Source organism: Saccopteryx leptura, chromosome 6 (genome assembly GCF_036850995.1).
Source record: "Saccopteryx leptura isolate mSacLep1 chromosome 6, mSacLep1_pri_phased_curated, whole genome shotgun sequence".
Taxonomy (NCBI): Eukaryota; Metazoa; Chordata; class Mammalia; order Chiroptera; family Emballonuridae; genus Saccopteryx; species Saccopteryx leptura.
This window is the reverse complement of record NC_089508.1, coordinates 68,342,464-68,362,539: the sequence shown is the minus strand read 5'-3', so window position 1 is coordinate 68,362,539 and position 20,076 is coordinate 68,342,464. Positions and strand designations below refer to the sequence as shown.

At 38.7% G+C, this 20,076-nt stretch overlaps 1 protein-coding gene across 3 annotated transcripts in view; it reads right to left on the bottom strand.

Annotated features, from left to right (window-relative positions):
* The window catches only part of DMXL2 (Dmx like 2), a 203,306-nt gene that overhangs the window by 85,269 nt on the left and 97,961 nt on the right, over positions 1-20,076 (bottom strand). For all 3 annotated transcript variants that reach the window (XM_066341820.1, XM_066341821.1, XM_066341822.1), the window contains exons 7-9: positions 11,025-11,203; positions 7,840-8,023; positions 4,576-4,750 (exon numbers count right to left, since the gene is read on the bottom strand). In XM_066341820.1, coding sequence (XP_066197917.1) covers positions 4,576-4,750; positions 7,840-8,023; positions 11,025-11,203 — 538 coding nt within the window. The remainder of the gene's footprint in view (positions 1-4,575; positions 4,751-7,839; positions 8,024-11,024; positions 11,204-20,076) is intronic.

Sequence of the window (20,076 nt, the reverse complement as noted above, 5' to 3'; positions counted from 1 at the left end):
TACTTGGAGACCTCAATACTCCACTGACGGCTCTAGATCGGTCATCCAAACAGAGAATCAATAAAGATATAGTGGCCTTGAACGAAATACTAGAACACCTGGATATGATAGACATCTACAGGACACTTCATCCCAAAGCGACAGAGTATACATTTTTCTCTAGTGTACATGGAACATTCTCAAGAATTGACCATATGTTGGGCCACAAAGACAATATCAGCAAATTTAGAAAAATTGAAATTGTACCAAGCATATTTTCTGATCATAAAGCCTTGAAACTAGAATTCAACTGCAAAAAAGAGGGGGAAAAACCCACAAAAATGTGGAAACTAAACAACATACTTCTAAAAAATGAATGGGTCAAAGAAGAAATAAGCGAAGAGATCAAAAGATACATACAGACAAATGAAAATGAAAATACGACATATCAGAATCTCTGGGATGCAGCAAAAGCAGTAATAAGAGGAAAGTTCATATCACTTGAGGCCTATATGAACAAACAAGAGAGAGCCGAAGTAAACCACTTAACTTCACACCTTAAGGAACTAGAAAAAGAAGAACAAAGACAACCCAAAACCAGCCGAAGAAAGGAGATAATAAAAATCAGAGCAGAAATAAATGAAATAGAGAACAGAAAAACTATAGAAAAAATCAATAAAACAAGGAGCTGGTTCTTTGAAAAGGTCAACAAAATTGACAAACCCTTGGCAAGACTCACCAAGGAAAAAAGGCACAGGACTCAAATAAATAAAATCCAAAATGAAAGAGGAGAGATCACCACAGACATCATAGATATACAAAGAATTATTGTAGAATACTATGAAAAATTATATGCCACCAAATACAACAATCTAGAAGAAATGGATAAATTCCTAGAACAATACAACCTTCCTAGACTGAGTCATGAAGAAGCAGAAAGCCTAAACAGACCAATCAGCAGGGAGGAAATAGAAAAAACTATTAAAAACCTCCCCAAAAATAAAAGTCCAGGCCCAGACGGTTATACTAGTGAATTCTATCAAACATTTAAAGAAGACTTGGTTCCTATTCTACTCAAAGTCTTCCAAAAAATTGAAGAAGAAGCAATACTTCCGAACACATTTTATGAGGCCAACATAACCCTCATACCAAAACCTGGCAAGGATGGCACAAAGAAAGAAAACTACAGACCAATATCTCTAATGAATACAGATGCTAAAATTCTAAACAAAATACTGGCAAATCGAATACAACAACATATTAAAAAAATAATACATCATGATCAAGTGGGATTCATCCCAGAATCTCAAGGATGGTTCAACATACGCAAAACGGTTAACGTAATACACCATATCAACAAAACAAAGAACAAAAACCACATGATCTTATCAATAGATGCAGAAAAGGCTTTTGATAAAATACAACACAATTTTATGTTTAAGACTCTCAACAAAATGGGTATAGAAGGAAAATATCTCAACATGATAAAGGCCATATATGATAAACCATCAGCTAACATCATATTAAATGGCACTAAACTGAAGGCTTTCCCCCTTAAATCAGGAACAAGACAGGGTTGTCCACTCTCTCCACTCTTATTTAACGTGGTGCTAGAAGTTCTGGCCAGAGCAATCAGACAAGACAAAGAAATAAAAGGCATCCATATTGGAAAAGAAGAAGTAAAGGTATCACTTTTTGCTGACGATATGATCCTATACATCGAAAACCCGAAGGACTCCACAAAAAGATTATTAGAAACAATAAACCAATACAGTAAGGTCGCAGGATACAAAATTAACATACAGAAGTCCATAGCCTTTCTCTATGCCAACAATGAAATATTAGAAAACGAACTCAAAAAAATAATCCCCTTCACGATTGCAACAAAAAAAATAAAATACCTAGGAATAAACATAACAAAGAATGTAAAGGACCTATATAATGAAAATTACAAAGCATTGTTAAGGGAAATCGAAAAAGATACAATGAGATGGAAAAATATTCCTTGTTCTTGGATAGGAAGAATAAATATAATCAAAATGGCCATATTACCCAAAGCAATATACAAATTTAATGCAATTCCCATCAAAATTCCTATGACATTTTTTAAAGAAATGGAACAAAAAATCATCAGATTTATATGGAACTATAAAAAACCCCGAATAGCCAAAACAATCCTAAGGAAAAAGAATGAAGCTGGGGGCATTACAATACCTGACTTTAAACTATATTATAGGGCCACAATAATCAAAACAGCATGGTATTGGCAGAAAAATAGACACTCAGACCAATGGAACAGAATAGAAAGCCCAGAAATAAAACCACATATATATGGTCAAATAATCTTTGATAAAGGGGCCAACAACACACAATGGAGAAAAGAAAGCCTCTTCAACAAATGGTGTTGGGAAAACTGGAAAGCCACATGCAAAAGAATGAAACTCGACTACAGCCTGTCCCCGTGTACTAAAATTAATTCAAAATGGATCAAAGACCTAAATATAAGACCTGAAACAATAAAGTACATAGAAGAAGACATAGGTACTAAACTCATGGACCTGGGTTTTAAAGAACATTTTATGAACTTGACTCCAATGGCAAGAGAAGTGAAGGCAAAGATAAATGAATGGGACTACATCAGAATAAAAACTTTTTGCTCAGCAAGAGAAACTGATATAAAAATAAACAGACAGCCAACTAAATGGGAAATGATATTTTCAAACAACAGCTCAGATAAGGGCCTAATTTCCAAAATTTACAAAGAACTCATAAAACTCAACAACAAACAAACAAACAATCCAATTAAAAAATGGGAAGAAGACATGAATAGACACTTCTCCCACGAAGAGATACAAATGGCCAACAGATATATGAAAAAATGCTCAGCTTCATTAGTTATTAGGGAAATGCAAATCAAAACTACAATGAGATACCACCTCACCCCTGTTAGATTGGCTATGATCAACAAGACGGGTAATAGCAAATGTTGGAGAGGCTGTGGAGAAAAAGGAACCCTCATTCACTGTTGGTGGGACTGTAAAGTAGTACAACCATTATGGAGGAAAGTATGGTGGTTCCTCAAAAAACTGCAAATAGAACTACCTTATGACCCAGCAATCCCTCTACTGGGTATATACCCCAAAACCTCAGAAACATTGATACGTGAAGACACATGTAGCCCCATGTTCATTGCAGCACTGTTCACAGTGGCCAAGACATGGAAACAACCAAAAAGCCCTTCAATAGAAGACTGGATAAAGAAGATGTGGCACATATACACTATGGAATACTACTCAGCCATAAGAAACGATGACATCAGATCATTTACAGCAAAATGGTGGGATCTTGATAACATTATAAGGAGTGAAATAAGTAAATCAGAAAAAAACAAGAACTACATGATTCCATACATTGGTGGAACATAAAAATGAGACTAAGAGACATGGACAAGAGTGTGGTGGTTACCAGGGGTGGGGGGAGGGAGGACAGGGGGAGAGTTAGGGGGAGGGGGAGGGGCACAGAGAACTAGATAGAGGGTGGCGAAGGACAATCTGACTTTGGGCGAGGGGTATGCAACATAATTTAATGACAAAATAACCTAGACATGTTTTCTTTGAATATATGTACCCTGATTTATTAATGTCATCCCATTACCATTAATAAAAATTTAATTAAAAAAAAAAAAAAAAAAGTGTCTGGTAATCGGTTCCAGGCACTCCAAATTTCCTGTTCGTAGTGGCACTCCTCTTGATTCTCCAAGCAGCACCTTTCCAGATTCTCAAGCTTTGACCTAAAGTCGACAAACACCTGAGCCCAGATGCTGTCTTGAAACTCTGCAAGTTGCATCTTATGTAAATTAAAATGGCTGCCGCTATTTCTAATAGCGGGAAACGGCACCCATAGCACAGGCCCTCGCTTCTCCCTCACTTATCTCAGTAATGATGGTCAATTAGAAATCCACGACACCCCAGAACAGTAGATTGGATGATGGTTGCTGCGGTTATGTGTTGCTGGTAATGGTGATCACAGGGTCTCCAGAGATGTGTCCCCGGCATTCCACTGCTTCCTGTTCCACCAGCCGGAAATGAGGTCAAAGATTTCCTAACGGCCTTACCGGAAATCCCAGAACTAGACACTCTGTGCAGGAGTTCTGTTGTTTTGGCCTACAGACCTCCGGCACAGAGTTGTCTACACTACAGCAAATGTTTTATCCTCAGCTACTGCACCTGGCCATGTATGAGCCAAGGATGAAACGTCCTTCTCAGCATGTGGCCCCATACTTCTCTGGTATGCGGCCGCATGTCATTGAAAATGGCTATGCATGTCAATGCTGACACACGTGTCACAGGTTCACCATCACAGTTCTAGACAGACCAAGGTGTTTAAAAATATTATCTGAAATTATACCTTGAGAATCACATAGTCTATATTTAAGAAATGGTACCTTATATTACATTTCTAGTCCAATAATAAATATTTTAAAAGAAAACATGGAATATTAACATAAAGAACAGGTTTATAAAAACAGACCCACTTTTCTATTTATTTACTGTATTTCAGCATATTTATAAGAAAGAAAGCTTTACTATCCTTTACCTGTGGCAGGATTGATGCTTGCTGCAATGTGAAAATGGCACAGGGCATTTGCATGGTGTGAAATGTGTCTTTGCACTTCATGCATTGTCATCTGATCAGGCATTGATTCAGTGTGAGTTACAAGAACAGAAGACCTCCTTTGCCCTTTTCTTAAATTTTTCAAATGGTGTATTGTCTAAAATAGAAAAATCATTGCTAAATCCAACTTTGGAAAATCTAATAAGTGCCAACCAAAGTATTTTCGATTACTAAGGATTTTATAATCTTCCTCTCTATAAAACTTGTTTTAAAGGGAACTCTCTTACCTACAATAGAACAATTCCAAGTATATTCTCCATAGTTCTTGCATATTTTATAGTTCAAGGGAGAAGTAGCACCCAAAAATACTTCTTGACGTTATCTACAAAAACCTCTATTAAGATTAGGAGTTCGCCTGACCAGGAGGTGGCGCAGTGGATAGAGCATCGGACTGGGACGCAGAGGACCCAGGTTCAAGACCCCGAGGTCGCCAGCTTGAGCATGGGCTCATCTGGTTTGAGCAAATCTCACCAGCTTGGACCCAAGGTCACTGGCTTGAGTAAGGGGATACTTGGTCTGCTGAAGGCCCATGGTCAAGGCACATACGAAAGAGCAATCAATGAACAACTAAGGTGTCACAACGAAAAACTGATGATTGATGCTTCTCATCTCTCTCCGTTCCTGTCTGTCTGTCCCTATCTATCCTCTCTCTGACTCTCTCTCTGTTTCTTTAAAAAAAAAAAAAAAAGATTAGGAGTTCAAAGTCTATCTAGTGTTTTCAGTACTAAGATGAAATTTATAATTCATAAAAGAAAAAAATTTTTCACCAATCTTCCCACCAGGAAGAATATTTCTCCTCAAAATTTCATTTAGAACTAAATAGCCAAACAGTCTAACATATAATCTCTATTATAAAGAAGAGGGTACAAAAATACAGAATAAGGCGAACCTAGCCAGGAAAGACCTCATCGTAGTGCTGTCCAATGAATTTGTTTAAATTAAGATATGTCTAGCCTGACCAGGTGGTGGCGCAGTGGATAGAGCATTGGACTGGGATGCAGAGGACCCAGGTTCGAGACCCTGAGGTTGCCAGTGCGGGCTCATCTGGTTTGAGCAAAAGCTCACCAGCTTGAGCCCAAGGTCGCTGGCTCCAGCAAGGGGTTACTTGGGTGTGCTGAAGGCCCGCGGTCAAGGCACATATGAGAAAGCAATCAATGAACAACTAAGGTATTACAATGCGCAACGTAAAACTAATGATTGATACTTCTCATCTCTCTCTGTTCCTGTCTGTCCCTGTCTATCCCTCTCTCTGACTCACTGTCTCTGTAAAAAATAAATAAATAAAATTAAAAAAAAAAAAAGATATGTCTATATGATAAAAATTCCCGGCCGTGGCTGGTGGCTCAGTGAGTAGAGCTTCAGTCCAGCTTCTGGATGTCCCAGGTTCAATTCCAAGTCAGGACACACAGGAGAGGCGACCATCTGCTTCTCCCCCATTTCCCCTCTCTCCCTCTTCTCCTCCCACAGTCAGTGGCTTGCTTGGTTTGAGCATGGCCCCAGGCACTGAGGATAGCTTCGTTGGAGCACATCAGCTTCAGGTGCTAAAACAGGTGGTGCATGCAGGAGTCTGCTTCACTATCTCCCCTCCTATCATCTAAAAAAAAAAAAAATTCTCTACTAACATATTCAATCATCTGAACTATTTTGACACAGGGCCCTCTCACTCTTGACCTGATTTCTTCTCCATACCATAACCCTACCTCATAGTACTTCCTTATCCTGTCACTTAAGCCACCTCCCCCAATATCATGCCATTCTATTCCTCTGTTCCTCACATCCAATCAAATAAAATGTAGCATCATCTCAAGTCTTTCTCCACTAAAGTAACACATCCGATCAGGTCCTTCAATTTCTGAAGTCCTTATCTCTTTTCATATGGAAAACAGTATCAGTTCTATGCTGTGTCCTCTGCCTCTGGTTGCCCTGTTATGAAGTTGCTTATTTCTCTGCCAACAGAGATAAAATGAATATTAGAAACCTCCTGTTCCAAACTGCTTTATCAAATTATTTTCACTCCATCTTTGACATTTATCATTAGTTATCATTAGATTTGGTACAGCTGGTGTAACGTTGACTGCTTATTTTCTCCTCTAAGAATGCAGTTAGGAGTTTCATAGGAAAGGATGTCAGAAAGCAAAACAGATCATAAGTCACATAATTAGGCTTTTACCATTAAAAACAATTTTAACATTATTGATAAAATTACTAAAGTGTAGCATAAATTTGTCAAATCGCTGATCATACATATTTATATATTTTTTCTTTTTCTTTTTTTTAATTAGTGAAAGTAGGGGAGGCAGAAAGAAAGACTCTCACATGTGTCCCGACCTGGATCCACTGGGCAAATCCCCTATGGGGTGATGCTCTGCCCATCTGGGGTATTGCTCAGTTGCTTAGCAACCAAGCTATTTTTAGTGCCTGAGGCAAAAGCTATGGAGTCATCATCAGTGCCCTAAGCCAACTCGCTCAACCCAGTTGAGCCATGGCTGTGAGAGGCTGGAGAAAGAGAGGGAGAAGCAGTTGGTTGTTCTCCTGTATGCCCTAATGGGGAATCAAACCCAGAACATCCTCATGCCAGGCCAACGCTCTACCACTGAGCCAACCGGTCAGGGCTTATATTTTTGCTTTCAGATTATATAGCATTTAGTAATTCAATTTAACTAACATTTATAAAGCAATATATTAGGTACCATAGAGGATACAAAGAAGTTTAAAAGTCCTTAGTCCCTAAAAGCTCATATATAATTTAAGATAAAATACATTATAAATTATTATAACCATGTAAATTAAGTACTGTCCCACTAAATGTCAATCAATATCAAAACGAAATACAACTTAAACTGTGCCAACATCTTCTTTTACTTTATGCTTTAAATGATGAGAAACGACATTTACATGTTTTACTAATTAAAGCTGCTTACTGCTATAGATTTTCACATTTGACACACAAAATGAAAGAATTAAAATTATATTTACCTAAATTACAAGTCTGAGATGATTATTATCTGTATTTGGCTTTGAAGTGGCATAAAATGAGTAATTTAACAAGCACAAAATAAGTGAGATTTCTTTGCTATTAATTTTATCATTACATGTACTCTGTACATTATCTGCATCTTAGTTTATAAATTCCCACCAGATACACATATCTTCAAAATTCATTTCCTATCTTAGATAATACAGTACCTCAAGGGCATGCTGTATTCTGTCTTGGTGCTTTCCAGCATGAGTGAGGTTGCTGGCAATGCTGGACGTGGTAGTCTCACAAATCTGCTCTCCCAAAAGACAGTCTTCTGGTAACAATGTTTCTGCCCAGAGCCGGCAGACACCATCATGGCATGACGTTAACAACACATTACAGACAGAACCTCTAATGAGAAAGAGAAATAAAAGTTACCTGGAATATCAACACCATCAATTCATTAAAGGCTATTGATATTTTGGTTCTTCACATATAAAATGACATCAGCGCAAAACTAAATGTATGACCTATGTGTAACTATTTTTCTAATAATGGAATGGATTTCCACTATTACACACTTTCATCAAACCCCATTTACTACCTGCTCATATTTGTAAGGTGGGAAGTTGGATATAGGGCTACAATCAGTTACCATAAAATAGGAACAACCGATATATCCCTGACATTCACCTTAATTCACTAAAATCACACCTTGAACTGTAAGCTAAATGACAGTACAGTATGCTTTCAATTGCTTTAAAAAAAAGAGTGCTCAATTAAAGAGCCTAAAATCATACACAGTATTACCTGTGAACATCACACAAATTAGGAAATGGTCTTGTCAAAGGAAAATGAAATTAATGCCAGATTATAAATGTGCTGCTTGAAAATGAGGCTGGAGAAATATTAGTATCTTCTACACATAACAAACAAAAAGCATATGAAAACCTAATCATTTCAAATTACAGAAAGACCATAGTAAAAGATTATTAAAAGTAATTAAACTCCATCCTGGGTGGTTGGCTCAGTGGTAGAGCGTCAGCCCAGCATGTGGATGTCCTGGGTTTGATTCCTAGTCAGGGCACACAGAAGCAGCAACCATCTGCTTCTTCACTCCTTCCCCCCCCCACCACAATCTCTCTCTCTCTCTTCCCTTCCCTTCAAGCCATGGCTCAAAGTTCAAGCGAAGTTGGCCCCGGGGGCCTAGGATGGCTCCATAGCCTCGCCTCAGGTGCTAAAATAGCTCAGTTGCTGAGCAATGGAGCAGAGGCCCAGACAGGCAGAGCATGCCTGGTAGAGGGCTTGCTGGGTGGGTCCCAGTTGGGGCACAGGCAAGAGTTTGTCTCTGCCTCCCAGCCTCTCACTTAATAAAATTTTTAAAAAGTAATTAAACTCTATGGTTTAGGGTAGTAGTTGCATCATTTACATCATCCTTATAATCTAGATGATTACAAATAAACAAACGGACATCTTGAGAATATAATTTCAAACTATAAATCAATTTCAATTAAGTTAAAATAAGCAAAAATGTCACAGCATCAACCAGCTGACATGACTTAACTCCTGGTCATGAAAAAACAAAAAAATTCTTCCTTTTAAAAAACATTTACAGGCCTGACCTGTGGTGGCGCAGTGGATAAAGCGTCAACCTGGAAACACTGAGGTTGCCAGTTCAAAACCCTGGCTTGCCTGGTCAAGGCACATATGGGAGTTGGTGCTTCCTGCTCCTCCCCTTCTCTCTCTCTCTCTCTCTCCCTCCCCCCCCCCCTAAAATGAATAAATTTTTAAAAAAAATACAAAAAAATACAAAAAAAAAAAACATTTACAGAGCATTGGCCCGACGTATGGACATCCCAGGTTCAATTTCCAGTCAGGGCACACAGGAAAAGTGACCATCCATTTCTCTCCCTTTCCCTCTCCCCCTTCTTTCCCTCTTCCCCTCCCACAACCAGTGGCTCCATTAGTTCCAGCATCAGTCCAGGCACTGAGGATAGCTCAATTGGTCCCAGTGCCAGCCTCAAGCACTAAAAATAGTTCAGCTGACTTGAGCATCGCCTCAGACCAGGTTGCTAGGTGGATCCCAGTCGGGGCACTTGCAGGAGTGTCTCACTATCTCCCCTCTCTCACTTAAAAAAAAAAGTTTACATAGAATTTGAGTCAGTCAAAAGTAAAAGTATTTTATGTTTTCAATAGATGCTAATAACAATAAACCTTTTATTTAGATGCTAAAAATGCAAAAATTTCCCATGTTACCATTGACTGAGCACTTCTATAATATGTGCTGTATTTTCCATCAGTTGTAAACAGTTCTCAGATTTTTTTTTTTTTTTTTTCTGAAGCTGGAAACGGGGAGAGACAGTCAGACAGACTCCCGCATGCGCCCAACCGGGATCCACCCAGCACGCCCACCAGGGGCGATGCTCTGCCCACCAGGGGGTGATGCTCTGCCCCTCCGGGGCATTACTCTGCCGCAACCAGAGCCACTGTAGCGCCTGGGGCAGAGGCCAAGGAGCCATCCCCAGCGCCCGGGCCATCTTTGCTCCACTGGAGCCTTGGCTGAGGGAGGGGAAGAGAGAGACAGAGAGGAAGAAGGGGGGGGGGTGGAGAAGCAAATGGGTGCTTCTCCTATGTGCCCTGGCCGGGAATCGAACCCGGGTCCCCCGCACGCCAGGCCGACGCTCTACCGCTGAGCCAACCGGCCAGGGCCCAGTTCTCAGATATATTTAACAAATGAAATAACCCTCCCCCAAGAAAGAATACAGAGTTCTAAGCAAGCTTTTATAGAATTGTATATATGATACAGAAATCATTTGTATGAGCTGTTTTGTAGTTTATTTAATCTTCTAAATATTTTCAAAAGATGCTGCAACAATGAGGAAAAACTTATAACAACAATAAATCTTTTGAGAAGGTTCTGTTTATAGCTCTAAAAAAAACTTGTCCATTTTACACACTGTATATGACAAGCTTTCCCACCATGTGTATTACTCACGATTTATTTGTTTTATTTCCCCTCAATGTGTGCTTTCCTGTTACTTGCAAACATTTCCTTCCTAAAACCTTCAGCTACTGCTGCTACTATTAACAATACCAGCTAATGCTGCCGGAGTACATCCTATGCACAAAGGCCTGTACTTAGTGTTCAGGTGCACTAACACATTTTAGTCTCACAACTCCCTGAGGTAAGTGCTATTACTACCCTCATTCTCCAGAGAGAGAAACTGAGGCAGAGAGAACTTCAAACATTTAGTCAAAAGTTTATGAGGCTAGCAATGACAGCAGCAGGATCTGAATCCAGGCAGTTGCTCTTAATTGCCACCATGTCAATTCAGTAGAAGAAACTTTGTTTTCATTATTTGTATAAACATGTAAGTATACAAACTGAAGTCTTAAGATACATTTTTCTAACCTGGGCATATACTTGCTCGTTTTACGCCATGAAAAACCTGTCACGGTTCGAGGATGTGCCAAGTAAACAAAGGAAAACTGGGCAGACACTTCTCTCCTTTTCCCCTCATGATCTTCCTGAGGTATGATTGAGGACTTCCATCCAGTCATAGGGTACCAGACTTTCAAAAGACAATCGTCCTGCAGAAATATACAGGTCAGTATAAATTAATTAGTACATACACAATTCAATATTTAAGTGGTTTGAAGAGGCTCTAGAAATTAAGGTATATATAAAAAACACTAATGTGTGATCTATATATATGCACTACTACAAAACTAATGTGTACTATATGTATATAGTACAAAACCAAATCTAAAATGATATTTATTATTCTAAAGAATACTACTCTTGAAAAATACATGGACTATTTGCTCGGTATCAATCTCCTCTGCATAATGGTGGCTTTCAAGTAGAGGCCAAAGCCGAATTCCACCATTTAAATATGCATGGGTAACTATAGAGGAAAGATTCTGAAACCAGATGCTAATCCCTTGGATAAGATAAATAAGAAAGATGCCACATTATCAGTCACTGTTATCATCCTTTCCTTTTTAAAGAGATCTGTAAAGGGGAAACAAACCCCTTTCAAGGATGAATTGTTTCTTACTCTAAGTCAGGAATCAGCATACTTTTCCTGTAAAGAGCCAGACAGTAAGCTGGCCTTTGTGGACCACGCAGCCTCTGACAAAGATTCTTCGTGATTTGTCTTACAACCCTTTAAAAATGCAAAGCCATTCTTAGTTCATGGGCTTAGTTTTCTGATCTTTACTCTAAATGATGAGAAGGCATTTAGGTAGTTGTCAGGAATCACCTCTATGCTCACTTAAGTATTTAGAGGTATAACGATAGGCACTGACTTAATCATTTTTACTTAGTGTAACAATTTTGTTAGAGGCCTATATAATTGAACCTTATTTAACAGACACTATCTACTTTATAGTGCTTTATCCTCAGTGGTAAAAAGTGCCTTAAGAAAAATAATAAAATGTTGCCTGACCAGGCGGTGGCGCAGTGGATAGAGCATTGGACTGGGATGCGGAAGGACCCAGGTTCGAGACCCCGAGGTTGCCAGCTTGAGCGTGGGCTCATCTGGCTTGAGCAAAAATCTCACCAGCTTGGACCGAAGGTCGCTGACTTGAGCAAGGGGTTACTCGGTCTGCTGAAGGCCCACGGTCAAGGCACATATGAGAAAGCAATCAATGAACAACTAAGGCGTTGCAACGAAAAACTGACGATTGATGCTTCTCATCTCTTTCCGTTCCTGTCTGTCTGTCCCTGTCTATCCCTCTCTCTGACTCTCGCTCTGTCTCTGAAATAAATAAATAAAAATTAAAAAAAAAAAGAAAAATAATAAAATGTTATCATTTAAGCAAAAATATCCATCTCTAAGAAACAATGAAATTACATAGTATTCCTGAAAGTGTGTATGGGTACAAATATTTTATCTGGACTAGATAAACACTTCTGTTTTTTCCTCCTTGATATTCATTCTCAATTTATACTGAGTAATTTATGTTTCCAATAATGTTTCATTTATTTGGATATTTTAATTATATAGTGTCTCCTTAAGTGCTCACACTGAGACAACAACTTACCAATTAATGTACTAGATGCTTTCCTCCAAATACCTTCTTCACCTTAGCATCATTTTCATCTGACCAAATTTTCTGCACAATCTATGGCAATGGTATTAGACTACGTACCATAAAAACCCTTGAGGTACCTCAGTACCCTCTCCCCAGGAGTCATTAAGTATAGACAGAGAGACTCCACAGGCAGATGGCCCTCTGACACCTTTTCCCATTCCCAGCAGCCTCCCCCTCAAAGGAAGCAGCCCCACTTTCACCTGTTACCACCTAAAACTTAAAAACCACACAGAAGTCAAGCAAAAGTCATTAACAGGAAGATAGCTAGAAAACTCCCAACTATTTGAAAACTAAATAAAACACTTTTACATTACAAGGGAAATTTTAAAATATATTGAACTGAAAGAAATTTAAAGCAAAGCAAAATTTGGGGCTTGCAGCTACATTAGTACTTAGAAGGAAATGGATAGCTTTAAGTGCTTATGTCAAAAAAGAACAGTCTTAAATCAATGGTCTAAGCTTCTACCTGAAGCAGCAAGTAAAAGAGCCAAGTGAACCCACAGGAAGTAGATGTAAGGAAGAATGGAAACCAATGAAATAAAATACAAAAAATACAGAGAAATCAACAAATTGAAAAGGTTTTTTTCTCTGAAAATCAATAAAATTGATAATTATCTAGAGTGATCAAAAATATTTACAAAAAAAAGAAACCACAAATTACCATTATCAAGAATGAAAGAGGGAAACATGACTACAGATCCTAAAAATGTTAAAAGAATAATGAGAATACTATGTACAATTTTATCCCCATAAATTCAACAATTCAGGTTAAATGGACAAATTCCTTTTAAGACGACTCTGAGAACTGACAAAGGAGGAAATACAAAACCTGAATAGCTCCACATCTATTAAAGATGTTGAATTCACAATTTGAGATCTTCTCATTAAAAAATAAAATGAAATTTGTTTTGTTAAATTGTTTCTACAATTAAATCCTAGACCTAAAAATGGTTTCAGTGATGAATTTTACCAAACATTTAAGGAAAAAACAACACCAATCCTACCTACAGAAACTGTTTCAGAAAACTGAGGAAAGGGACCCATTGTAGAAGTACAAAACCAGACATAGACATAAGAAAACTTTAAATGAATATTGTGAACATAGATTGAAATGTCTTTAATGAATTATTAGCAAACCTAAGCCAGCAGTAATATACTTCAAAAAATCATTATCAAGCGGAGTTTATTCTAGCAAAGCACTTTAACATTTGAAAAATAATCACTATAATTCACCACATTAACAGAATGAAAAAGAAAACCTATACAATTATCTCAATACAGTTGACCCTTGAACAATATGGGGGTTAAAAGTGCCAACACCCACCTTCACAGACAAAAAAAGTGTTTAACACTTTTTAAATTGATTTTAAAATTTTTTTTAATTTATTTATTTTTTACAGAGACAGAGAGTGAGTCAGAGAGAGGGATAGACAGGGACAGAGAGAGATGGAGAGATGAGAAGCATCAATCATTAGTTTTTCATTGCGCGTTGCAACACCTTAGTTGTTCATTGATTGCTTTCTCATATGTGCCTTGACCGCAGGCCTTCAACAGACCAAGTAATCCCTTGCTGGAGCCAGTGACCTTGGGCTCAAGCTGGCGGGCTTTTGCTCAAACCAGATGAGTCCGCGCTCAAGCTGGCGACCTTGGGGTCTCGAACCTGGGTCCTCTGAATCCCAGTCTGATGCTCTATCCATTGCGCCACCGCCTGGTCAGGCTTAAATTGATTTTAGAGAGACAGCAAGAGGAGAAGTGAGAGAGAGAGAGAGAGAGAGAGAGAGAGAGAAGCATTCATTTGTTGTTCCACATAGTTGTGCATTCATTGCCTGCTTCCCATACCTGCCCTGACCAGAATGAAACCTGCAACCTTAGCATTTTTAGACGACACTCTAACCAACTGAACTACCTGGCCAGGGCCCTCTGTATAACTTTTGACTCCCCTAAAACTTCAGTTTTCCTCACTATCCCTGGAGTACTGGTTCCAGGTGCACCTGCAGATTCCCAAATGCAGATTGAAAATATACAGACTGACCTGTGGTGACCCACTGGACAGGGCGTCAACCTGGAGCTCTAAGATCACTGGTTGGAAACCCTAGGCTTAACTGGTCAAGGCAATATGAGAAGCAACTATGAGTTAATGCTTCCTGCTCCTTCATCCCTCCCTTTCTCTGTGTTTCTCTCTCTAAAATCAATAAATAAAATGTTTTTAAAAGAAAAGAAAATACACAGTTTTCAATCTGTGGTTTGTTGAATCTGTGGATGTGAAACCCTGGGATACTGAGGGCTGACTGTATAGTTATTGGAAAAAATCCACATGTAAGCAAACCCATGCAGTTGAAACCCATTCTGATCAAGGGTCAAATGTATATATAGAAAAAGCACTTGACAAAAGTAAACATTAATTAATGGGAGAAAAAATGTTCTCAGCAAACTAGGAATGAAAAGAAGATTCTCAACTTGTTCAATTGCATCTACAAATTACACATAACTGTGAAAAACTGAATGCTTTTCCCATAAAATCAGGAGCAATAGCCTGACCAGGTGGTGGCGCAGTAGATAAAGCATCGGAGTGGGATGTGGAGGACCCAGGTTTGAAACCCCAAGGTCACTGGCTTGAGCAAGGGGTCATTCTGTCTGCTGTAGCCCCCGGGTCAAGGCACATGTGAGAAGGCAATAAATAAATAACTAAGGTGCCTCAACAAAGAATTGATGCTTCTCAACTCTCTCCCTTCCTGTTTGTCCCTCTTTCTCTCTCTGTTTCTGTTACAAAAAAAAAAAAAATGGGAGCAATACAAGGATGTCTGCTCTCATCAGTTCAATTTAACACTGTATTAGAGGTCCTAAAACTTGAAACAAATTGGGAAATAAAAATAAAAGGCATTATTAGGAAGAAAGAAGTGAAATTATCTTTATTCATAAAATCCTAAGCAATCTACCAAAAAAAGCTAAAACAAGTAAGCAAGGTCATAAGACTAAAGATCAGGCCCTGGCCAGTTGGCTCAGCGGTAGAGCGTCGGCCTGGTGTGCAAGAGTCCCGGGTTCAATTCCCGGCCAGGGCACACAGGAGAAGCACCCATCTGCTTCTCCACCCCTCCCCCTCTCCTTCCTCTCTGTCTCTCTCTTTCCCTCCCGCAGCCGAGGCTCCACTGGAGCAAAGATGGCCCGGGCGCTGGGGATGGTTCTGTGGCCTCTGCCTCAGGCGCTAGAATGGCTCTGGATGCAACAGAGCGACACCCCAGAGGGGCAGAACATCGCCCCCTGATGGGCGTGCCGGGTGGATCCCGGTCGGGCGCATGCGGGAGTCTGTCTGACTGCCTCCCTGTTTCCAGCTTCGGAAAAATGAAAAAAAAAAAAAAAAAAAAGACTAAAGATCAAAATTCTAATATAAATTCTATTTCTCTGTGTCAGTAAAAACTGGGAATGTAAATTTGTTTAAATTCATTTACATTAGGAAGATAAACTTGATGAGTTACGTACAAAACATGTACAGTAAAAACCAAAAACATTACTAAGAAAAAATATCTAAATAAATATGGATCCAGAGATCAAATGATACTGGTGCCAATTCTTCCCAAACTGATCTATAAAGACTCAATGTAAACATAATCAAAAATCACAGTAGGCTTTCTCACTGAAACTGACAAGTACACTAAAACTTATATGTAAATCAAAGGACCAATACTACCAAAGATAGTTTGGGAAAGAAAAAGAAGAATAAAGTTATAGGACTTAAAGTACCCAATTTCAAAACTTACTATAAAGCTACAGTTATCAAGACAGCACATTATTAGCATAAGGATAAGTACACAGATCAATGAAACCAAACAGAAAGGCCAGAAGAGTTGCACACACATATGGAAAATTGGTTTTCAACAAAGTTGAAGGTTATTCAATGGAGAATGGCATCTTTTCAAAAAAATCTCTCTGTAGTATCTTGTTATTCATTTGGAAAAAAAATTTACTTCAAATCAAATACAAAAAACTACCTCAAAATGTAAAGCTCAAAACTATAAAGCTTCTAAAAGAAAGCATAGTATAATATCTTTGTGACTGAGGTATACAAAGGTTTCTTAAATCTAGGATACAAAAAGCACAGACTAATACAAAAAAGTAAAAACTTGAACCTCTTCAAAATTAAATTTATCTGGGCCCTGGCCAGGTAGTTCAGTTGGTTAGAGTGTCATCTTGATATGCCAAGGTTGCAGGTTTGATCTCCAGTCATGGCACATACAAGAGTCAACCAATAAATGCATAAATAAGTGGAACAACAAATTGATGTTTCTCTCTCTCTCCCTCTTCTTCCTCTCTCTCTGTCTAAAATCAATGAATCGATAAAATTTTGTTTAGAAACTTCTGCATCTGACTTATGGTGGCACAATGGATTGTTGACCTGGAATGCTGAGGTCGCTGGATCAAAACCTAGGCTTGCCCAGTACATACAGTAAAGACACATATGAGAAGCAACTATGAGTTGGTGTTTCCTGCTCCACCCCGCCTTTCTCTTTCTCTCTCTCTCTCTCTAAAACTCAACAAATAAAATCTTAAAAAAAGAAAAATTCTACATGCCAAACAAAAAAATAAAAAGGCCAGTCACAGACTGGAAGAAAACATCTGCAATGCATTGATCTTTCAATTATACAAAATACAAAAAAAAAATTCTTACAACCCAATAATAATGACAAAACTAACCCAATCTTTTCTTGGGCAAAAGATGAATGAACATTTTATGAAAGAAATTATAAAAATAGCCAATAAGAAGATGCATAGCATCATTCGAAGCCGGGGAACTATAAAACTAAAACTATAAAACGCACTACACAACTATTATTGATAGAATGACCAATGTTAAAAAGGTTGATGATACCAAGTGTTGGCAAGAAAGTAGATCAACTAAAATTATACAGTTGCTAGTGGCATGTAAATGATGTAACTTTAGAAGGGCTTGGCACGTTTTTGTAAAGTACTATATGACAACCAATTCCACTACTACGTTTTTTTATTCATGAGACATAAAAACAAATATCTACACAAAGACTTCCAAGTAAAATTGGTCACAACAGCTTTATTCATTTTAGCCTAAAACACCAAACAATCCAAATGTCCATCAAAAGATAAATGGGTAAACAGTTGTGATAATCCATATGATGGAATACAACTCAGCAATAAAAGAACGACTAATACACAGAACATAAACGAATCTCAAAACCATTGCAGTAAGTACAAGAAGCCAGACACAAACGAGTACTTACTATACGATTTCATTTATATAAAACTCTAGCAAATACTAATCAAATCAGTAATGATAGAAAGCAAAGTAGTTATTATCTGGCACAAAGGGTGAAAGTGAGAGTAAATTGGGAAGAGGTAAAAAGAAACTATCTGAGATCACAGAACTGTCCTATAATATGATAGTGGTGGTGATTATGTGGGTCTATAAATTTTTCAAAATTCATTGAACTGTACATTTAAAAATACATTTCATGGCCCTGGCCGGTTGGCTCAGTGGTAGAGCGTCGGCCTGGCGTGCAGGAGTTCCGGGTTCGATTCCCGGCCAGAGCACACAGGAGAAACTCCCATCTGCTTCTCCACCCCTCCCCCTCTCCTTCCTCTCTGTCTCTCTCTTCCCCTCCCGCAGCTAAGGCTCCACTGGAGCAAAGTTGGCCCAGGCACTGAGGATGGCTCTGTGGCCTCTGCCTCAGGCGCTAGAGTGGCTCTGGTCGCAACAGAGCGACGCCCCAGATGGGCAGAGCATTGCCCCTGATGGGCGTGCCGGGTGGATCCTGGTCGGGTGCAGCAGGAGTCTATCTGACTGCCTCCCCGTTTCTGGCTTTGGAAAAATCCAAAAAAAAAAAAAAAGAAAAATACATTTCATGTATGCTGGCCAGTGGTGGCACAGTGGATAGGCATCAACCTGGAGCGCTGAGGTTGCCATTTCAAAACCCTGGGCCTGCCAGGTCAAGGCACATATGATAAGCAAGCAATGAACAACTGAAGTGAACCAACTATGTATTGATCTTCTCACTCGCCACCCCCCTCTCTCCTCCCTCTGTAAATCAATTAATAAATTCTTTTTTAAAATATTTTATATTAATTATACTTCAATAAAGTTAATTATAAAAAGGGAATAGCTCAAGATTAATCTACAAGAATGTACATTTTTAATAGCAATAGAAAAATTGGGACTTTGCTGTTCATTAATAGTTGTCTGGTAGAGTTAAATTAAAGTACATTCATTCATAATGGAAAATTACATCATCTATAGAATACAAATACATATACTGGCCCTGACCAATTTTCTCAGTGGATAGAGCATCAGCCCTACATATGGATGTCTCGGGTTCGATTCTCAGTCAGGGCACACAGAAGAAGCAACCATCTTGCTTCTCCTCCCTCTCCCCCTTCTCTCCCTCTTCCCATCCCATCCTGCAGCCAGTGGCTCCACTGGTTACAGCAGTGGTTCTCAAACTTTTTGAAGTCAGGGAGCTTTTAAAATCCTACAAATAATTGTAAGGCGCAATATATACAAATTTCTGAGAAATATGTTATAATAATTAAGTCAAATATTAAAGAAAAAATATCAAGTCCAAGCATGCTTTTATGGTAATTAAATAAAATAAATATGACAAAATTAAATTTATTCTGACATTAAAAAATATTTTTATGTTACATTTTTTGAGTTATGCTTTTTAGAATTCGCAGAAAAGAAGGGTTAAAAATTTTAAAAAGTTATCTTTTTATATATATAAATACATTCTTAGTAAGATTTAGTAAATTTGGCAGGTCCTGGCACGAACGTGTTAAGTATTTTCATTCTTGTGTTTATGAGAAACATGAGCCTGATGTGTCCTAACGATTTCTTCAATGTTTGGGCATATATTTGTAAAGCAAACTCTCATTTCCTTGTCAATACATTGAAGAATTCCTCTCTTTTTACTCTTAATTGAGTGCAGAAATCCCCCACCATACATATCATCTTAACTTTACACCAAACAAAGGATAGAAGAAACTTGCCTCCAGTCTTTCCAGGGAACATGGGGGGTAGTGTAAATAATCCAGCACCACAGCTTAACAGCCTTTTGCAACCTAATCAGGCAAATGAGGTGAGGGGTTGGGCAGACTGTCAGCTTACAGCCCCACACCTCTGTCCCCCAAAAATCTAAACTCCAAAAACCCTGTTGGTTTTTTGGTCCCCAACAGGCACATATTTTTCTGAAATGCCATAGGGCGCACCTGGAAATCTTCTAGGGCGCACCAGTGCACCCTGGTGCACATTTTGAGAACCACTGGGTTACAGCATCACCCTGGGAGCCTCAGGTGCTAAAAATAGCTTGGTTGATTTGAGAATTGGCCTTAGGCAGTGGATC